Consider the following 14,035-nt stretch of genomic DNA (forward strand, 5'->3'; position numbering starts at 1 on the left):
CTCCAGTTGCCTTGGTGAGTTTTGGGCTTATGTGTCTCCATCGTTGGCCCAGACATCTAGATTACCACTCTTAATACTTAGCCGCTATGCAACTGTACCATGTAGGGTTTCAGTAGATATTACAATGTGCATTTGGACAAGATCTTTTAAAGATCTCTGCATTTCCACCCAGTGCACTTGTTCCTTACTTGAAATACTTGAATCTTTGAAGCTGGCAACTTGCTAACAAGACAGTTGTGTTTCTGTTACTTCAACCAAGTGAAGGCCTTTGTTCTAATGATATACTATCTTCCTTTCCAGAAGATCTTCAAAAGTACAGCAGGGTAAAAAGAAAGGGCCTCGTACACCGAGCCCACCACCCCCGATTCATGAAGAGATTCCAGTAACTAAGAAGCATAAAGAAAAGCTAAGGACAAAGGAGAGAACTGAAGAAAAAACCCGCGAGAGTAGAGAAAAAGGAAGGGATGTAGAAAGACATAAAGAAAAAAAAGAAAAACGCAGGTGAGTGATACTGTCGTGATTAAACTTAATCTTATTTTGAATTATTTCCTTTCCTTACAAAATACTTAAAATATTTAACCATTTCCCATTGCTAATCCTTGCATTGACTATACACAAGTTACTTCAGAGATGGTATCTTAGTTGTAGTTACTATCACAGGCCTCTTATAGCGTAACTTCAGTTCATTATTTAGTGCTATTTGCAAAGGTACCATCAACCATGATGGGCAGGTCAACAAAAAGTAGAACTTAAAGTCGCATAATAAAGTTTTATGCTCATAGATATAAAGGTTCTTTTCCCAGCAAAAGTTTTTTATATTTAGTGTGTTGATGAATACTGCAATATATTTTTTCAAATATACCCCAAAAGCTTGTCTTCCTAATTACATGTGGCCTTGATTTGAAATAGATGTGCCCTGTGTACCTCATTTAAATGGCAGTTAAGTGTCTCTCAGTGGGCTTTTCAGATTATAAGGACCTAAATTAAGCAAATTTGTCCGTTCTAAACTTTGCAGTCAGAACACTGCCGATACATTTGAGTTGAAAACATGTCCAGAAATTAAGCATCCTTGCATTGATTAAATATTGCTTTAGAAGCCGGTTACCCTTCCCTTTAAGTGGCCCCCGATCGTGTGATGTAAATAATTTGCTCTAATTATCAAGTTGATATTTAGAAAATCATTTCCATTGTCCATTGAACATTAGGATTGTTTCTCAGAGAGTTTCTTTTTCTATTTAAGTGCTTGTTAATCTAGTAACAGTCTTTGACCCTGCACAATGTAAGATTAAAGTAATCAGAAAATTGTCGTAAGGTATGGATTTTGCGACCATCTTGCACAGTATCTAACTTCTGTTCAGCTATTTGAATGAGTTTTCAGAAATTTATCATTTTAACCTTTTACCTTTGAACTAAATTCAAGTAGATCAGACAATAAAATAATAGTCTTTTTGAATATCACAGCTGTCCTACGGGAGGACACCTTGGAGGGCTCATACAGCGATGCAATATGGGTAGAGCTCAGCAACAGTAAGGGTGTAGTCACAATGTTGGGGGTTTACTATAGGCCACCCAACTGCCAGCGGGAGAAAGAGGAACAGATATGTAGGCAGATTTTGGCAAGATGCAAGAGTAACAGGGTTGTTGTGGTGGGAGATTTTAACTTCCCCTATGTTGATTGGGACTCACTTAGTGCTAGGGGTGTGGATGGGACAGAGTTTGTAAGGAGCATCCAGGAGGGCTTCTTGAAACAGTATTTTCAAGATAGTCCAAATAGGTAAGGGGCCTTACTGGACCTGATATTGGGGAATGAGCCCGGCCAGGTGGTCAATGTTTCAGTAGGGGAGCAGTTCAGGAACAGTGACCACAATTCAGTAAGCTTTAAGGTACTGATGGATAAAGATAAGTGTAGTCCTCAAGTTAAGTTGCTAAATTGGGGGAAGGCTAATTACAACAATATTCAGCAGGAACTGAAGAATGTAGATTGGGGGCAGATGTTTGAGGGCAAGTCAACATCTGGCATGTGGGAGGCTTTCAAGTATAAGTTGATAGGGATTCAGGACCGGCACATTCCTGTAAGGATGAAGATAAGCATGGCAAGTTTTGGGAACCTTGGATAGCGAGAGGTATTGTGAGCCTAGTCAAAGAGAAAAGGGAAGCATTTGTCAAAGCTAGGAGGCTGGGAACACAAGAAGCAAGTGTGGAATACAAGAAAAGTAGAAAGAAACTTAAGCAAGGAGTCAGGAGGACTAAAAGGGGTCACGAAAAAGCATTGGTCAGCAGAATTAAGGAAAATCCAGGCTTTTTATACATATATAAAGAGCAAGAGGGTAGCCAGGGAGGCCCATTCAAGGACAAGGGAGGGAATCTATGCGTGGAGCCAGAGGAAACAGGTGAGGTATTAAATGAATACTTTGTGTCGGTATTCACCAAAGAGAAGGACTTGGCGGATGATGAGTCTGGGAAAGGGTATGTAAATAGTTTGAGTCATGTTGAGATCAAAAAGGAGGAGGTATTGGGGTTCTTGAGAAACATTAAGGTAGACAAGTCCCCAGGGCCTGATGGGATATATCCCAGAATACTAAGAGAGGCAAGGGAGGAAATTGCTGGGGCCTTGAGAGAAATCTTTGTATCCTCACTGGCTACAGGGGAGGTCCCAGAGGATTGGAGAATAGCCAATGTTGTTCCTTTGTTTAAGAAGGGTAGCAAGAATAATCCAGGTAATTACAGGCCGATGAGCCTTACATCAGTGGTAGGGAAATTATTGGAGAGAATTCTTCGAGACAGGATTTATTCCCACTTGGAGATAAGTGGACGTATTAGTGAGAGGCAACATGGTTTTGTGAAGGGGAGGTCATGTCTCACTAATTTGATCGAGTTTTTCAAGGAAGTGACGAAGATGATTGATGAGGGTAGGGCAGTGGATGTTGTCTACATGGACTTCAGTAAGGCCTTTGACAAGATCCCTCATGGCAGACTGGTGCAGAAGGTGAAGTCGCATGGGATCAGAGGTGAGCTGGCAAGGTGGATACAAAACTGGCTCGGTCAAAGAAGAGTAGCAGTGGAAGGGTGTGTTTCTGAATGGCGGGCTGTGACAAGTGGCCTTCCTCAGGGATCAGTGCTGGGACCTTTGCTGTTTGTAATATATATAAATGATTTGGAGGAAAATGTAACTGGTTTGATTTGTAAGTTTGCGGATGACACAAATGTTGGTGGATTTGTGGATAGCGATGAGGACCATCAGAGGATACAGCAGGATATAAATCAGTTGGAGACTTGGGCGGAGAGATGGCAGATGGAGTTTAATCTGGACAAATAAGATATTTGGGATAGATAAATCTTTGAACAGTAAAGGCATTAAGGGTTATGGTGAGCAGGCGGGTAAGTGGAGCTGAGTCCACAAAAAGATCAGCCATGATCTTATTGAATGGTGGAGCAGGCTCGAGGGGCCAGATGGCCTACTCCTGCTCCTAGTTCTTATGTTCTTATTCTTATGTAAATATGAGGTAATGCATTTTGGAAGGTCCAATACAGATAGGAAATGTACAGTAAATGGCAGAACCCTTAAGAGTATTGATACGCAAAGGGATCTGGGCGTCCAGGTACACAGGTCACTGAAAGTGGCAATGCAGGTGGAGAAGGTAGTCAAGAAGGCATACGGCATGCTTGCCTTCATCGGCCGGGGCATTGAGTTTAAAAATTGGCAAGTCATGTTGCAGCTTTATAGAACCTTAATTAGGCCGCACTTGGAATGTAGTGTTCAATTCTGGTCGCCACACTACCAGAAAAATGTGGAGGTTTTGGGGAGGGCACAGAAACGATTTACCAGGATGTTGCCTGGTATGGAGGGCATTAGCTATGAGGAGATGTTGGAGGAGCTTGGTTTGTTGTCACTGGAACGACGGAGGTTGAGGGGCGACCTGATAGAAGTCTACAAGATTATGAAAGGCATGGACAGAGTGGATAGCCAGAAGCTTTTTCCCAGGGTGGAAGAAACAATTACTAGGGGGCCTTACGTCAGTGGTGGGGAAATTATTGGAGAGGATTCTTCGAGACAGGATTTATTCCCACTTGGAGATAAGTGGACGTATTAGTGAGAGGCAACATGGTTTTGTGAAGGGGAGGTCATGTCTCACTAACTTGATCGAGTTTTTCAAGGAAGTGACGAAGATGATTGATGAGGTTAGGGCAGTGGTTTAAGGTGCGAGGGGCAAGGTTTAAAGGAGATATACGAGGCAGATTTTTTGGACAGAGGGTGGTGGGTGCCTGGAACTCATTGTCGAGGGAGGTAGTGGAAGCGGACACGGTAGTGACTTTTAAGGGGCGTCTTGACAAATACATGAATAGGATGGGAATAGAGGGATATGGTCCCCGGAAGGGTAGGGGGCTTTAGTTAAGTCGGGCAGCATGGTCAGTGCAGGCTTGGAGGGCCGAAGGGCCTGTTCCTATGCTGTAGTTTTCTGTGTTTTTAATGGTTGGATAGAATACAAAGTGAAATGTGTAAGAAATTCACAGTGCTGTTTAATTGTCATGTCAACAAAAAATATTGTCAAAATTAATAAATTTGGCTATCATGTCATCTGAAAATTCATGGTACTTTTTTCTCCCCTTTAATCAGTATGACCTAGCAGGGTAACAGCAAATTACTGTGGATGCTGGAATCTGAAACACAAACAGAAAATGCTGGAAAATCTCAGCAGGTCTAATCACATCTGTGGAGAGAGAATAGAGTTAACGTTTCGAGTCTGGATGACTCTTTGTTAGAGCGGCCTACCAGGGAGTAGCACTGAAAATGCAAACATTTTCTCTCTCCCAATAAGTTCATCCATACACGGGATGGCGATTGGACAAAAAAGTTACATTTGTCTTCAGCAAATCCAATTGTGGAATTGTTCTTCCTACGAATGTCATCAATTAAGTAGTTTTTCTGCTTATGTTTTTGCTCTGTCCGATATGGAGCAAACTTGCACATTCTGAATATTTTAGGTGATGTATGGCTTCTGTCATAGTTGGCAGATAAAGTGAAAAAATTACGCAATAGACCATTGCAGGTTAGATCTCTATTTTGTTCAACTTTCAGGGATCACTCTGATAGCCTTCATAGACAGAAGAGGTCTATAAGCCCCGAGGAACAGTCTGGCAGCACCTCCTCTCGTTCCAGAGAATATTCCCCACCAGCAGCAAGGAGAAAATCCGTCTCTCCAGCTCCACCTAAGTCAACTTCATCTTGCTCTTCTCGGAAACATTCCTTTTCCCCACGTCACAGGTATAGAATCCTCAAAATTGTGATAAGAGGCAGGTAAAGACAATGGCTGCAGGGGAATAGAATATCTTTAAATATTTTAAAGGAGTGTAATGCATATGTGCACTCCGTTTAGTAAATTGCAAGTTTTTTTGTGAATGACTGTAGTCTATAAAACACACGGGCGGCACGGTAGCACAGTGGTTAGCACTGCTGCTTCACAGCTCCAGGGATCTGGGTTCGATTCCCGGCTTGGGTCACTGTCTGTGTGGAGTTTGCACATTCTCCTTGTGTCTGCGTGGGTTTCCTCTGGGTGCTCCGGTTTCCTCCCACAGTCCAAAGATGTGCGGGTTAGGTTGATTAGCCATGCTAAAATTGCTCCTTGGTGTCCTGAGATGTGTAGGTTAGAGGGATTAGTGGGTAAAATATGTAGGGATATGGGGGTAGGGCCTGGTGGGATTGTGGTCGGTGCAGACTCGATGGGCTGAATGGCCTCTTTCTCTACTGTAGGGATTCTGTGATACATTGTGGAAGCATGAATATATTATGTATGCAATAGTATAATGATATTTAGCACGATCGAACTTAAACCTGGGTTGCGGTTCACAGTAATTAGAGATGTTTCACTTGTTTGTTGTGTCTGGATGCAACAACCAAAGCAGTTTCTAATTAGTTCTGTTGTATAAAACAAGAATGTTTCTGCTGAAAGAAGGAAGGTTTTCTCCAGCTGACATGGTTTTTCTATATTGATGCAAAAAATTTGCCAAGTGCTTTATAATAAAAACCCAGGCATAATTTTACTCTGCAAAAGTTGGAAGAATGATAATTTTAACTTTGAAGTAAATATACTTGGAATTTTTTGAAGCTACGCTGAGATGAAGGTGAAGGTTCTTTTTGTTAAATTTGTAAGACTTTACAAACTTTCCCCTGGGTCATTTGTCTTTGTGTCCAAGAAGCCAAGAGGTGAAGGACAGCAATGCAGCCAGGTAATGTTTTGTGTTTCCCTTCTCGCTGCAGAGAAATTCCTGGCCACTGTGCGATATATTGACATGTGGCAGAGAGCAGAATGGAGCCTTTATCCACCTGCACCATAATTCTGCCTATTGGTCCTCACTAATTAAAGTGAAAATAATGCTCCTGGTATAAACAGCTTTGGGAGTGAATTAGCTGTAACATTGCTGCCCATTGTTACTGTTTCCCCTTTGGCAGGATTTTTCCCAGCTGGCATTTTTGGAAGAAAGCTACAAATATATAGATACTCCTTTTTGTAGGTTTCTTCTGGCCAGTTAAGGGGGTTTCTTGGAACTGTTATGCATGACTAAATTCTTTAATTGTCTAATGTGTATTATGGATACTTATTTCGATGGTTGATTTAGCATGGAATTGTTGGTTTGAGGGAATATTCCTTGATTTGAAGTAATATGCATTGGAGTAATTTTTTTGGCGTTTTAATTTTGGGATTCTGACAGTGGTAATTTGGCATACAGTTGTAACAATGCTGAAGCAATTCAAGGAAACAGAATAATAAGATCTATTCTATGATTAAGATTTTGTTTTCTCCAATCTGAAAATGATTAAGAAACATTGATAATGAAACCTTTAATGAAACTGTTTTAAAATTTTCTGAAATGAGAATAGGGTTATTAAATTATTTATGTTATTATACAGCTTTAATTTAAACACCTTCCAAGCATTCCAGTTTAATAAGACAAACGAGGACAAGTAATTCAATTATTTCTTTATTTAACACTTCTAGTACCAACTCAAGCATAAACAGTTGTAACTCATTAACTCTTTACTGAACTTTAACTCTTAGACTGCACATTAACTTTAACTAAACATCAACTTTAACTATTTAACTGAAAATAGATACTACCGAGTTAGGAAAACCTTGGCCAAGAAATATCCTCGATGTAGAATCTACCTTCTTCTCTCTGAAATATCCTTCAGGGTACAAGCTTTGTTGCGATGTTGTTCTCTTGGAGTTATCGCTGCCAAACAAAGGACTCTCATGTCTTTTATCCACAATTCTCCACTTCCGGAAGATCCTCTATTACCAGAAACTGATCACATGACTTGAACATCCAATGAAATTATTTTTGAACGAAGCCATGATGCTTGGTTTATTTTACATGTCCCATACATAGCAGCCATGAATCGGAGCCACGCTGTCTCAGTTAATGTAAACAACTTCCCTGATCTGACCAACACAGGAAGCTTCAGATCACAGCTCCCAGACCAGAGCCTCTTTACCACCTGCATCTGGTTTTAATCTATAAGTTGACCAAAATTCCCAGCATGCTTCACTCTCAGCCAGAATAGCAATTTTAAAGCCACTATTGCCATTATTGTTGTTAAATCATTGTTGCAGCTGTTCTTTCTCCGTCCACAACGTAGTTCTATGTGGATATTTACCGGAGTAAGGAGCAATTGGGATTAAATTCAGATCAGGTAGTTGGCAGATATTTAGATTCGAAAACGAGTGAGCACTTGAAGGAGAGTGAACACTAAACCGTATGCAAGTTTTGGTTGGACCTTTGCCCAGTCAAATATTGAAAAAGCACCCATAATAAAATATAGATCCATTGTCTTAGGTACCTTCAGATGGGAGCAAGATCTCTGTTATAGCTAATTAGGAATTGGGATTTGAACCCGTATCCCCTGAGCATTAGCTCAGGCCTCTGAATAACTACTCCAGTTCACTTCCAATTTTCCCATGCATTTTAATCTTTCCGAGATCACAAAAGGGCTTGTCAAGATCTTACAATCTTCCCTAGATATGGGGGAAGTGGCAGAGGATTGGAGAATGGCAAATGTGACACAGATTCAAGAAAGGGTGTGAGGATAGTTCTAGTAACTACAGGCTAGTTAATTTAAGATCAGTGGTAGGTTTATAAAACATAATCAGGGGGAAAAAATCAACAGGCACTTGGAGAGATTTGAATTAATTAAGGTCAGCCAGCATGAATCTGTGAAAAGCAAATTGTGCTTGACAATTGAATTTTTTGATGAAGAAACAGAGAAGGTTGATGAAGGAAATGCAAGGATGATGTTTATACAGATTTTAAGAAAGCATTTGACAAAGTACCACATAAAAGGCTGGTTAATAAAACCGAGGCACACAGCATAGGAAGGTCAGTGTCAGTTGGGATAAAAATTTGACTTGGAAACTGTATTTTGTGATAAATTGTTTTTCAGACTGGAGGATGGAAGACTGATGTTCTGCAAGGGTCAGTGCTAGGACCACTGCTTCTTTGATATATATAAATAACTTGGATAGTGAGATTTCAAAACTTGCTGATGACACCAAAATTAGAGGAGTGGCAATGAGATTGATACAAATTGACCAGCACAGGACACAGATTAGCTGAATGGGCAGACCGGTGGCAGATGAAGTTGCGAAGTAATGCATTTTGGCAAAAAGGTTAGGAAGTGCCAATATAGACTCAATGACACTGTTCTAAGGTGTGCGCGGGGATGGAGAGACCAGGGAGTGCATGTGCGTAGATTTTTGAAGGTGGCAGAACATATTGAGAGAGTGCTTAGAAAAGCATATGAGATCTTGGGTTTCATAAATTGAGACCATGGACGACAAAAACAGTGAAGTCCTGCTGAACAGAGCTCTGATTATTGTGACCTGATCTTGTCGCCACACTTTAGGAAGGATGTGAAGGTGCTTGAGAGGATACTGAGCAGCTTTACCAGAATGGTTCCGGGGATGGGGATTTTATTGACAGATTAGGCTGGGGAAATTGAAATTGTTCTCCTTGGAGCAAAGGGGATTGAAGGAAGGTGTGACAGAGGTTTTACAAGATTATGAGAAGTTTGGATACGGTAGGTGAGTAAAATCCCTTCTTATTAGCTGACGGTAAAATAAATAGGGTTGTGATGATACCTGAAGACTTTTTAAAATCCTTTTAAGTATTTGAGTTAACGTTTAAAATGCTATCCTTCTAGCAGATCACCTTCTTCCCAGAGACAACATCAAACTCCCACAGTATCTAGACAGCACTCTCCATCATCACGGTCTGGTTCACCTGGAGCGAGAAGGTCGACTTCCCCACATCACAAGCGATCCACTTCACCAAGCTACCATCGTGCTGCATCTCCTTCTCGGAGACGCTCCCCTTCACCATACGCTGCACGCTCTTCATCACCTCAGAGAAAGCAGAGCCCAGTAAGACATAGGTCCTCTGGCAGGGAAAAAAGCAAACATGAAGAAGAAAAATCACCATTACAAGAGCGCCGGCGTGAGAAAAGGGAAGGTAAAAACAAAATGGCTTTTGAGAAAGATTCAGTTGAATTGAAGTGCATCTTTTTTTTAACACAAGGTTTAATTTGTTGCATCAAATTTAATATAATTGAATGTCCAATGATTAATGTACAGTTGAGAGATGAGCATATCTATCAGCATTTATTTTTATATATTGGTACAAGTACTCTTGTTACTGAAGACAAATTCCTTGAACTACTAAACAGCCCCATTCTGGCAGCCATTTTCATCCTTTTAGGAATGCCCTGTAAACTAGCTACCCTTGTTTATGTCCACTGTTCTAATGGGTCATGGGCTATATGGGGAGAATGAAATATGCCCTATTTTATTCTAATATTCAGATTTTCAAAATAATCACCAGGTTTTAATACCTTTCTGAAGTTGCAAAGTTAAATCTTTATTTCATTAAATTCATAAGATAGTGTAATGAGCATTTGTTCCATTCTCTTCAATAACAAGTGATACTGACACTTCACTAAGTACCTTGCCCTGGCATCTCTAGAATTATAGCCATTAATTGTATCAGTTTACTGAGGAATGATTAATGAATGCTTAAAACCATTAAGAAAGGTTGTTTTGCCTTCTTGTTTTTCAGTTACAGACAACATTCAGCCATTTAGAGTGGCTCAAGTTCTCAACACAGCAGCACTTGTAATTACCCTGGATATTTTATTTGCACAGGACATGTTTTGTTATTAACTAATAACGCGAATTTTGTTCCCACGCTAATTACAGTTTTTCTTTTTAGAAAACAAAGGAAAACGGGAACGAGAAAAAGAGAGCAAGGATAGTCGTGACCAGCGGGATTACGAACTGGATCAGAATACTCTCCAAGAAAGGGATGAGCGAAAACATAGGGAAAGCCGCGATACTAGAAGCAGTCGAGACCGCAAAGAAGTGAAAGAAAGCAGTGAGCGCAGAGAGTACAGGGAACCTCGTGAGACTCGTGATACAAGAGATACTCGAGATTACAGGGACAGCAAAGACTCTCGCGATCTGAGAGAGCAACGTTCTGCACGAGATGTTCATGACTATAGAGAAAGCAGAGACTCCCATCGCAAAGATGAACAGTATCATGAGGACCGTAGTTACAGCCGAAGCCATGGCAGAGATGAAAATTCCCGAACTGACGCCAGGAGCGAGAGCAGGAATGACTCCAGGAATGAAGGAAAGAATGACTCCAGGAGCGAGAGCAGGAATGACTTCAGGAGCGAGGGCAGGAATGACTCCAGGGGAGAGAGCAGGAATGATTCCAGGAGTGACAGTCGGATTGATGCTAGGAGCGAGGGCAGGATTGACTCCAGGGGAGAGAGCAGGAATGATTCCAGGAGCGAGAGCAGGAATGACTTCAGGAATGAAGGAAAGAATGACTCCAGGGGCGAGAGTAGGAATGACTCCAGGGGAGAGAGCAGGAATGACACCAGGAGTGACGGCAGGATTGACTCCAGGGGAGAGAGTAGGATTGACTCCAGGAGCGACAGCAGGATTGACTCCAGGAGTGACAGCAGGATTGACTCCAGGAGTGACAGCAGGAATGACACCAGGAGTGACGGGAGGATTGACTCCAGGGCCGATGGCAGAATTGACTCCAGGAGTGATGGCAGAATTGACTCCAGGAGTGATGGCAGAATTGACTCCAGGAGTGATGGCAGAATTGACTCCAGGAGTGACGGTAGAATTGACTCCAGGAGTGACGGCAGAATTGACTCGAGGGCCGAGAGCAGGATTGACTCCAGGAGTGACAGCAGAATTGACTCCAGGACTGACGGCAGAATTGACTCCAGGAGTGACGGCAGAATTGACTCCAGGACTGACGGCAGAATTGACTCCAGGACTGACGGCAGAATTGACTCCAGGAGTGACGGCAGAATTGACTCGAGAGCCGAGAGCAGGATTGACTCCAGGAGTGACGGGAGGATTGACTCCAGGAGCGAGGGCAGAATTGATTCGAGGAGCGAGAGCAGGATTGACTCCAGGAGTGATGGCAGAATTGATTCGAGGAGTGAGAGCAGGATTGACTCCAGGAGTGATGGCAGAATTGATTCGAGGAGCGAGAGCAGGATTGACTCCAGGAGTGATGGCAGAATTGATTCGAGGAGCGAGAGCAGGATTGACTCCAGGAGTGATGGCAGAATTGATTCGAGGAGTGAGAGCAGGATTGACTCCAGGAGTGATGGCAGAATTGACTCGAGGAGTGAGAGCAGGATTGATGCTAGGGGTGACAGCAGGGGTGAGAGCAGGATTGACTCCAGGGGGGAGAGCAGGATTGATTCTAGGGGGGAGAGCCGGAGTGATGCTAGGGCTGAGAGCAGGATTGACTCCAGGAGCGAGGGCAGGATTGATTCCAGGAGCGAGAGCAGGATTGATTCCAGGAATGAGAACAGGATTGACTCGAGGGTCGACAGTAGAATTGACCTCAGGAGCGAGAGCAGGATTGACGTTAGGGGTGAGAGCAGGCTTGACTCCAGGAGCGAGAGCAGGACTGATGGCAGGGGAGAGAGCAGGATTGACTCCAGGAGCGAAAGCAGGACTGATGGCAGGGGAGAGAGCAGGATTGACTCCAGGAGCGAAAGCAGGACTGATGGCAGGGGAGAGAGCAGGATTGACTCCAGGAGCGAAAGCAGGACTGATGGCAGGGGAGAGAGCAGGATTGACTCCAGGAGCGAGAGCAGGACTGATGGCAGGGGAGAGAGCAGGATTGACTCCAGGAGCGAGAGCAGGATTGATTCCAGGAGCGAGGGCAGGATTGATACTAGGGGTGAGAGTAGGATTGACGCCAGGGGTGAGAGCAGGATTGAGGTCAAGAACGAAAGCAGGATTGACTCCAGGACCGAGAGCAGGATTGACATCAAGAGTGAAAGCAGGACTGATACCAGGAGCGATGCCAGAAGTGAGTCCAGAAACGAAAGGACAGCCAAGGGGAGAGGGAGAGGATCAGAAGTGACCGAAAAGGGTGAGATGTATATGTTTTTATTTCTTATGAATTCCAGGTCCATTACCCATGATTTCCAACCACTGGCAGACACATCTTCTGAGTGAAACTTCCAGAATCTTTTCTGTGCAGTTTTGCTAGCGTCATAAAACCCATAATAGATTCTAGGTGAGATAGTTGAGTGAGAAATTTGTGGTCGTTCCAAAAGTGAAATCATAAATGCAGTTTACATTTCTGCCAACATAGCTGAATGACATGACAATCATCTCGTACACGCCTTACTCAAGGTTAATGATGAGGGGCTTAATTTGAGTGAGAAATCTGTATGCAAGTTTTCATTTACAAGCCATCCACACCGATGAGTTACTTTTGCCAATGTGCTTGTCATTTTAAAAAGTTTGCCGCCTTGATTGAATAAAAGTTTGTTGCTAAAAGAATGTAACAAATTTTTTGTTCTAAAGTGAATCCCATGCTGACGGGTGGAACACAACTTTGCCTTGTGGCAATAATGTGATACTTCCCTGGCTCAGAACTCATGAATTAAGCTGTAATCCAAATCACCTATGCTTCAGTGTTGGATCCTAACTTGCTTGGTCTCTTTATTTTATCTGATCCTTTCTCCTTGGAAGTGGCTGCATCCTCAAGTCCTGGCCTGCTTAGCTCTGCTAAGGCAGCATCTGATCTCAAATGGCATGTGCTGAAATGTCCCACCTTCTAACTATCGCTTCCTGGCTGATAACTTACAACTCGGTTTACCTTTGCTTCCCTCACTGACATTTCTTCTTCTTTATTCATTTATGGGACGTCTTGCTGGTAACACCAGCATTTATTGCCCATCCCTAGTTACCCTTGAACTGAGGAGCCTATTCAGAAGGCAGTTAAAAGTCAACCACATTGCTAAGGGTCTGGAGTCACGTGTAGGCCAGACTGGGTAAAGGTGGTAGATTTCCTTCCCTAAAGGACATTAGTGAATCAAATGGGTTTTTACAACAATCAATGCTAGGTTCATAGTCACCATTACTGAGACTAGCTGTCAATTAATTGAGTTTAAATTCCACCAGCTGTTATGGTGAGATTTGAATCCTTGTACCCAGAGCATTAGCCTGGGCCTCTGGATTATTAATACAGTGACCGTACCATTATGTCACCATCTCCCCCAACCTTAAATTTTCTGGTAGCCTTAATGTAACGGTTGGATTCACGCACATCTGAGTATAGGGAATTGTGAAAGTAAAAGTTGACCTCTCCTGTGTTACCGAAAGGTTGAATATTTATGTGTCGAAAATACAATTGGAAGTGAGAGTACCACATCTTGGAGTTGGAGACAATGGTGACTTCCTCTGAATAATCTATAAGTAACGCTACTCCCATGAGTAGCGGTTACTTTAAATAGAAGGAAATAATCCCCCTGACCCACCCATCGATGATTTCACAGAATTTAGAGCAGCTCTGGGTGGCTGACTTAAAAACTGGAAAACAACATTGTTCCTCAGAGTGAGCTTGTCTGGTCTGGGTAGAAGAAGGTGGATGATGCCAGGAATCTGAGCAGTTTGCTACTTGAAAAACCTAAAATTTGCCTGATTGGTGTCAT

General features: G+C 42.6%; 1 protein-coding gene across 15 annotated transcripts in view; it reads left to right on the forward strand.

The window, feature by feature from the left end:
- zc3h13 (zinc finger CCCH-type containing 13) overlaps positions 1-14,035 on the forward strand; it is an 82,431-nt gene that overhangs the window by 36,973 nt on the left and 31,423 nt on the right. For 11 of the 15 annotated variants that reach the window (XM_078232235.1, XM_078232245.1, XM_078232237.1 and 8 more), the window contains exons 8-11: positions 301-501; positions 5,078-5,263; positions 9,197-9,504; positions 10,261-12,465. In XM_078232235.1, coding sequence (XP_078088361.1) covers positions 301-501; positions 5,078-5,263; positions 9,197-9,504; positions 10,261-12,465 — 2,900 coding nt within the window. The remainder of the gene's footprint in view (positions 1-300; positions 502-5,077; positions 5,264-9,196; positions 9,505-10,260; positions 12,466-14,035) is intronic. The other 4 variants (XM_078232238.1, XM_078232250.1, XM_078232236.1 and 1 more) reach the window with 3 other exon arrangements.

This window comes from Mustelus asterias, chromosome 17 (assembly GCF_964213995.1).
Source record: "Mustelus asterias chromosome 17, sMusAst1.hap1.1, whole genome shotgun sequence".
In the NCBI taxonomy this organism is placed as follows: domain Eukaryota; kingdom Metazoa; phylum Chordata; class Chondrichthyes; order Carcharhiniformes; family Triakidae; genus Mustelus; species Mustelus asterias.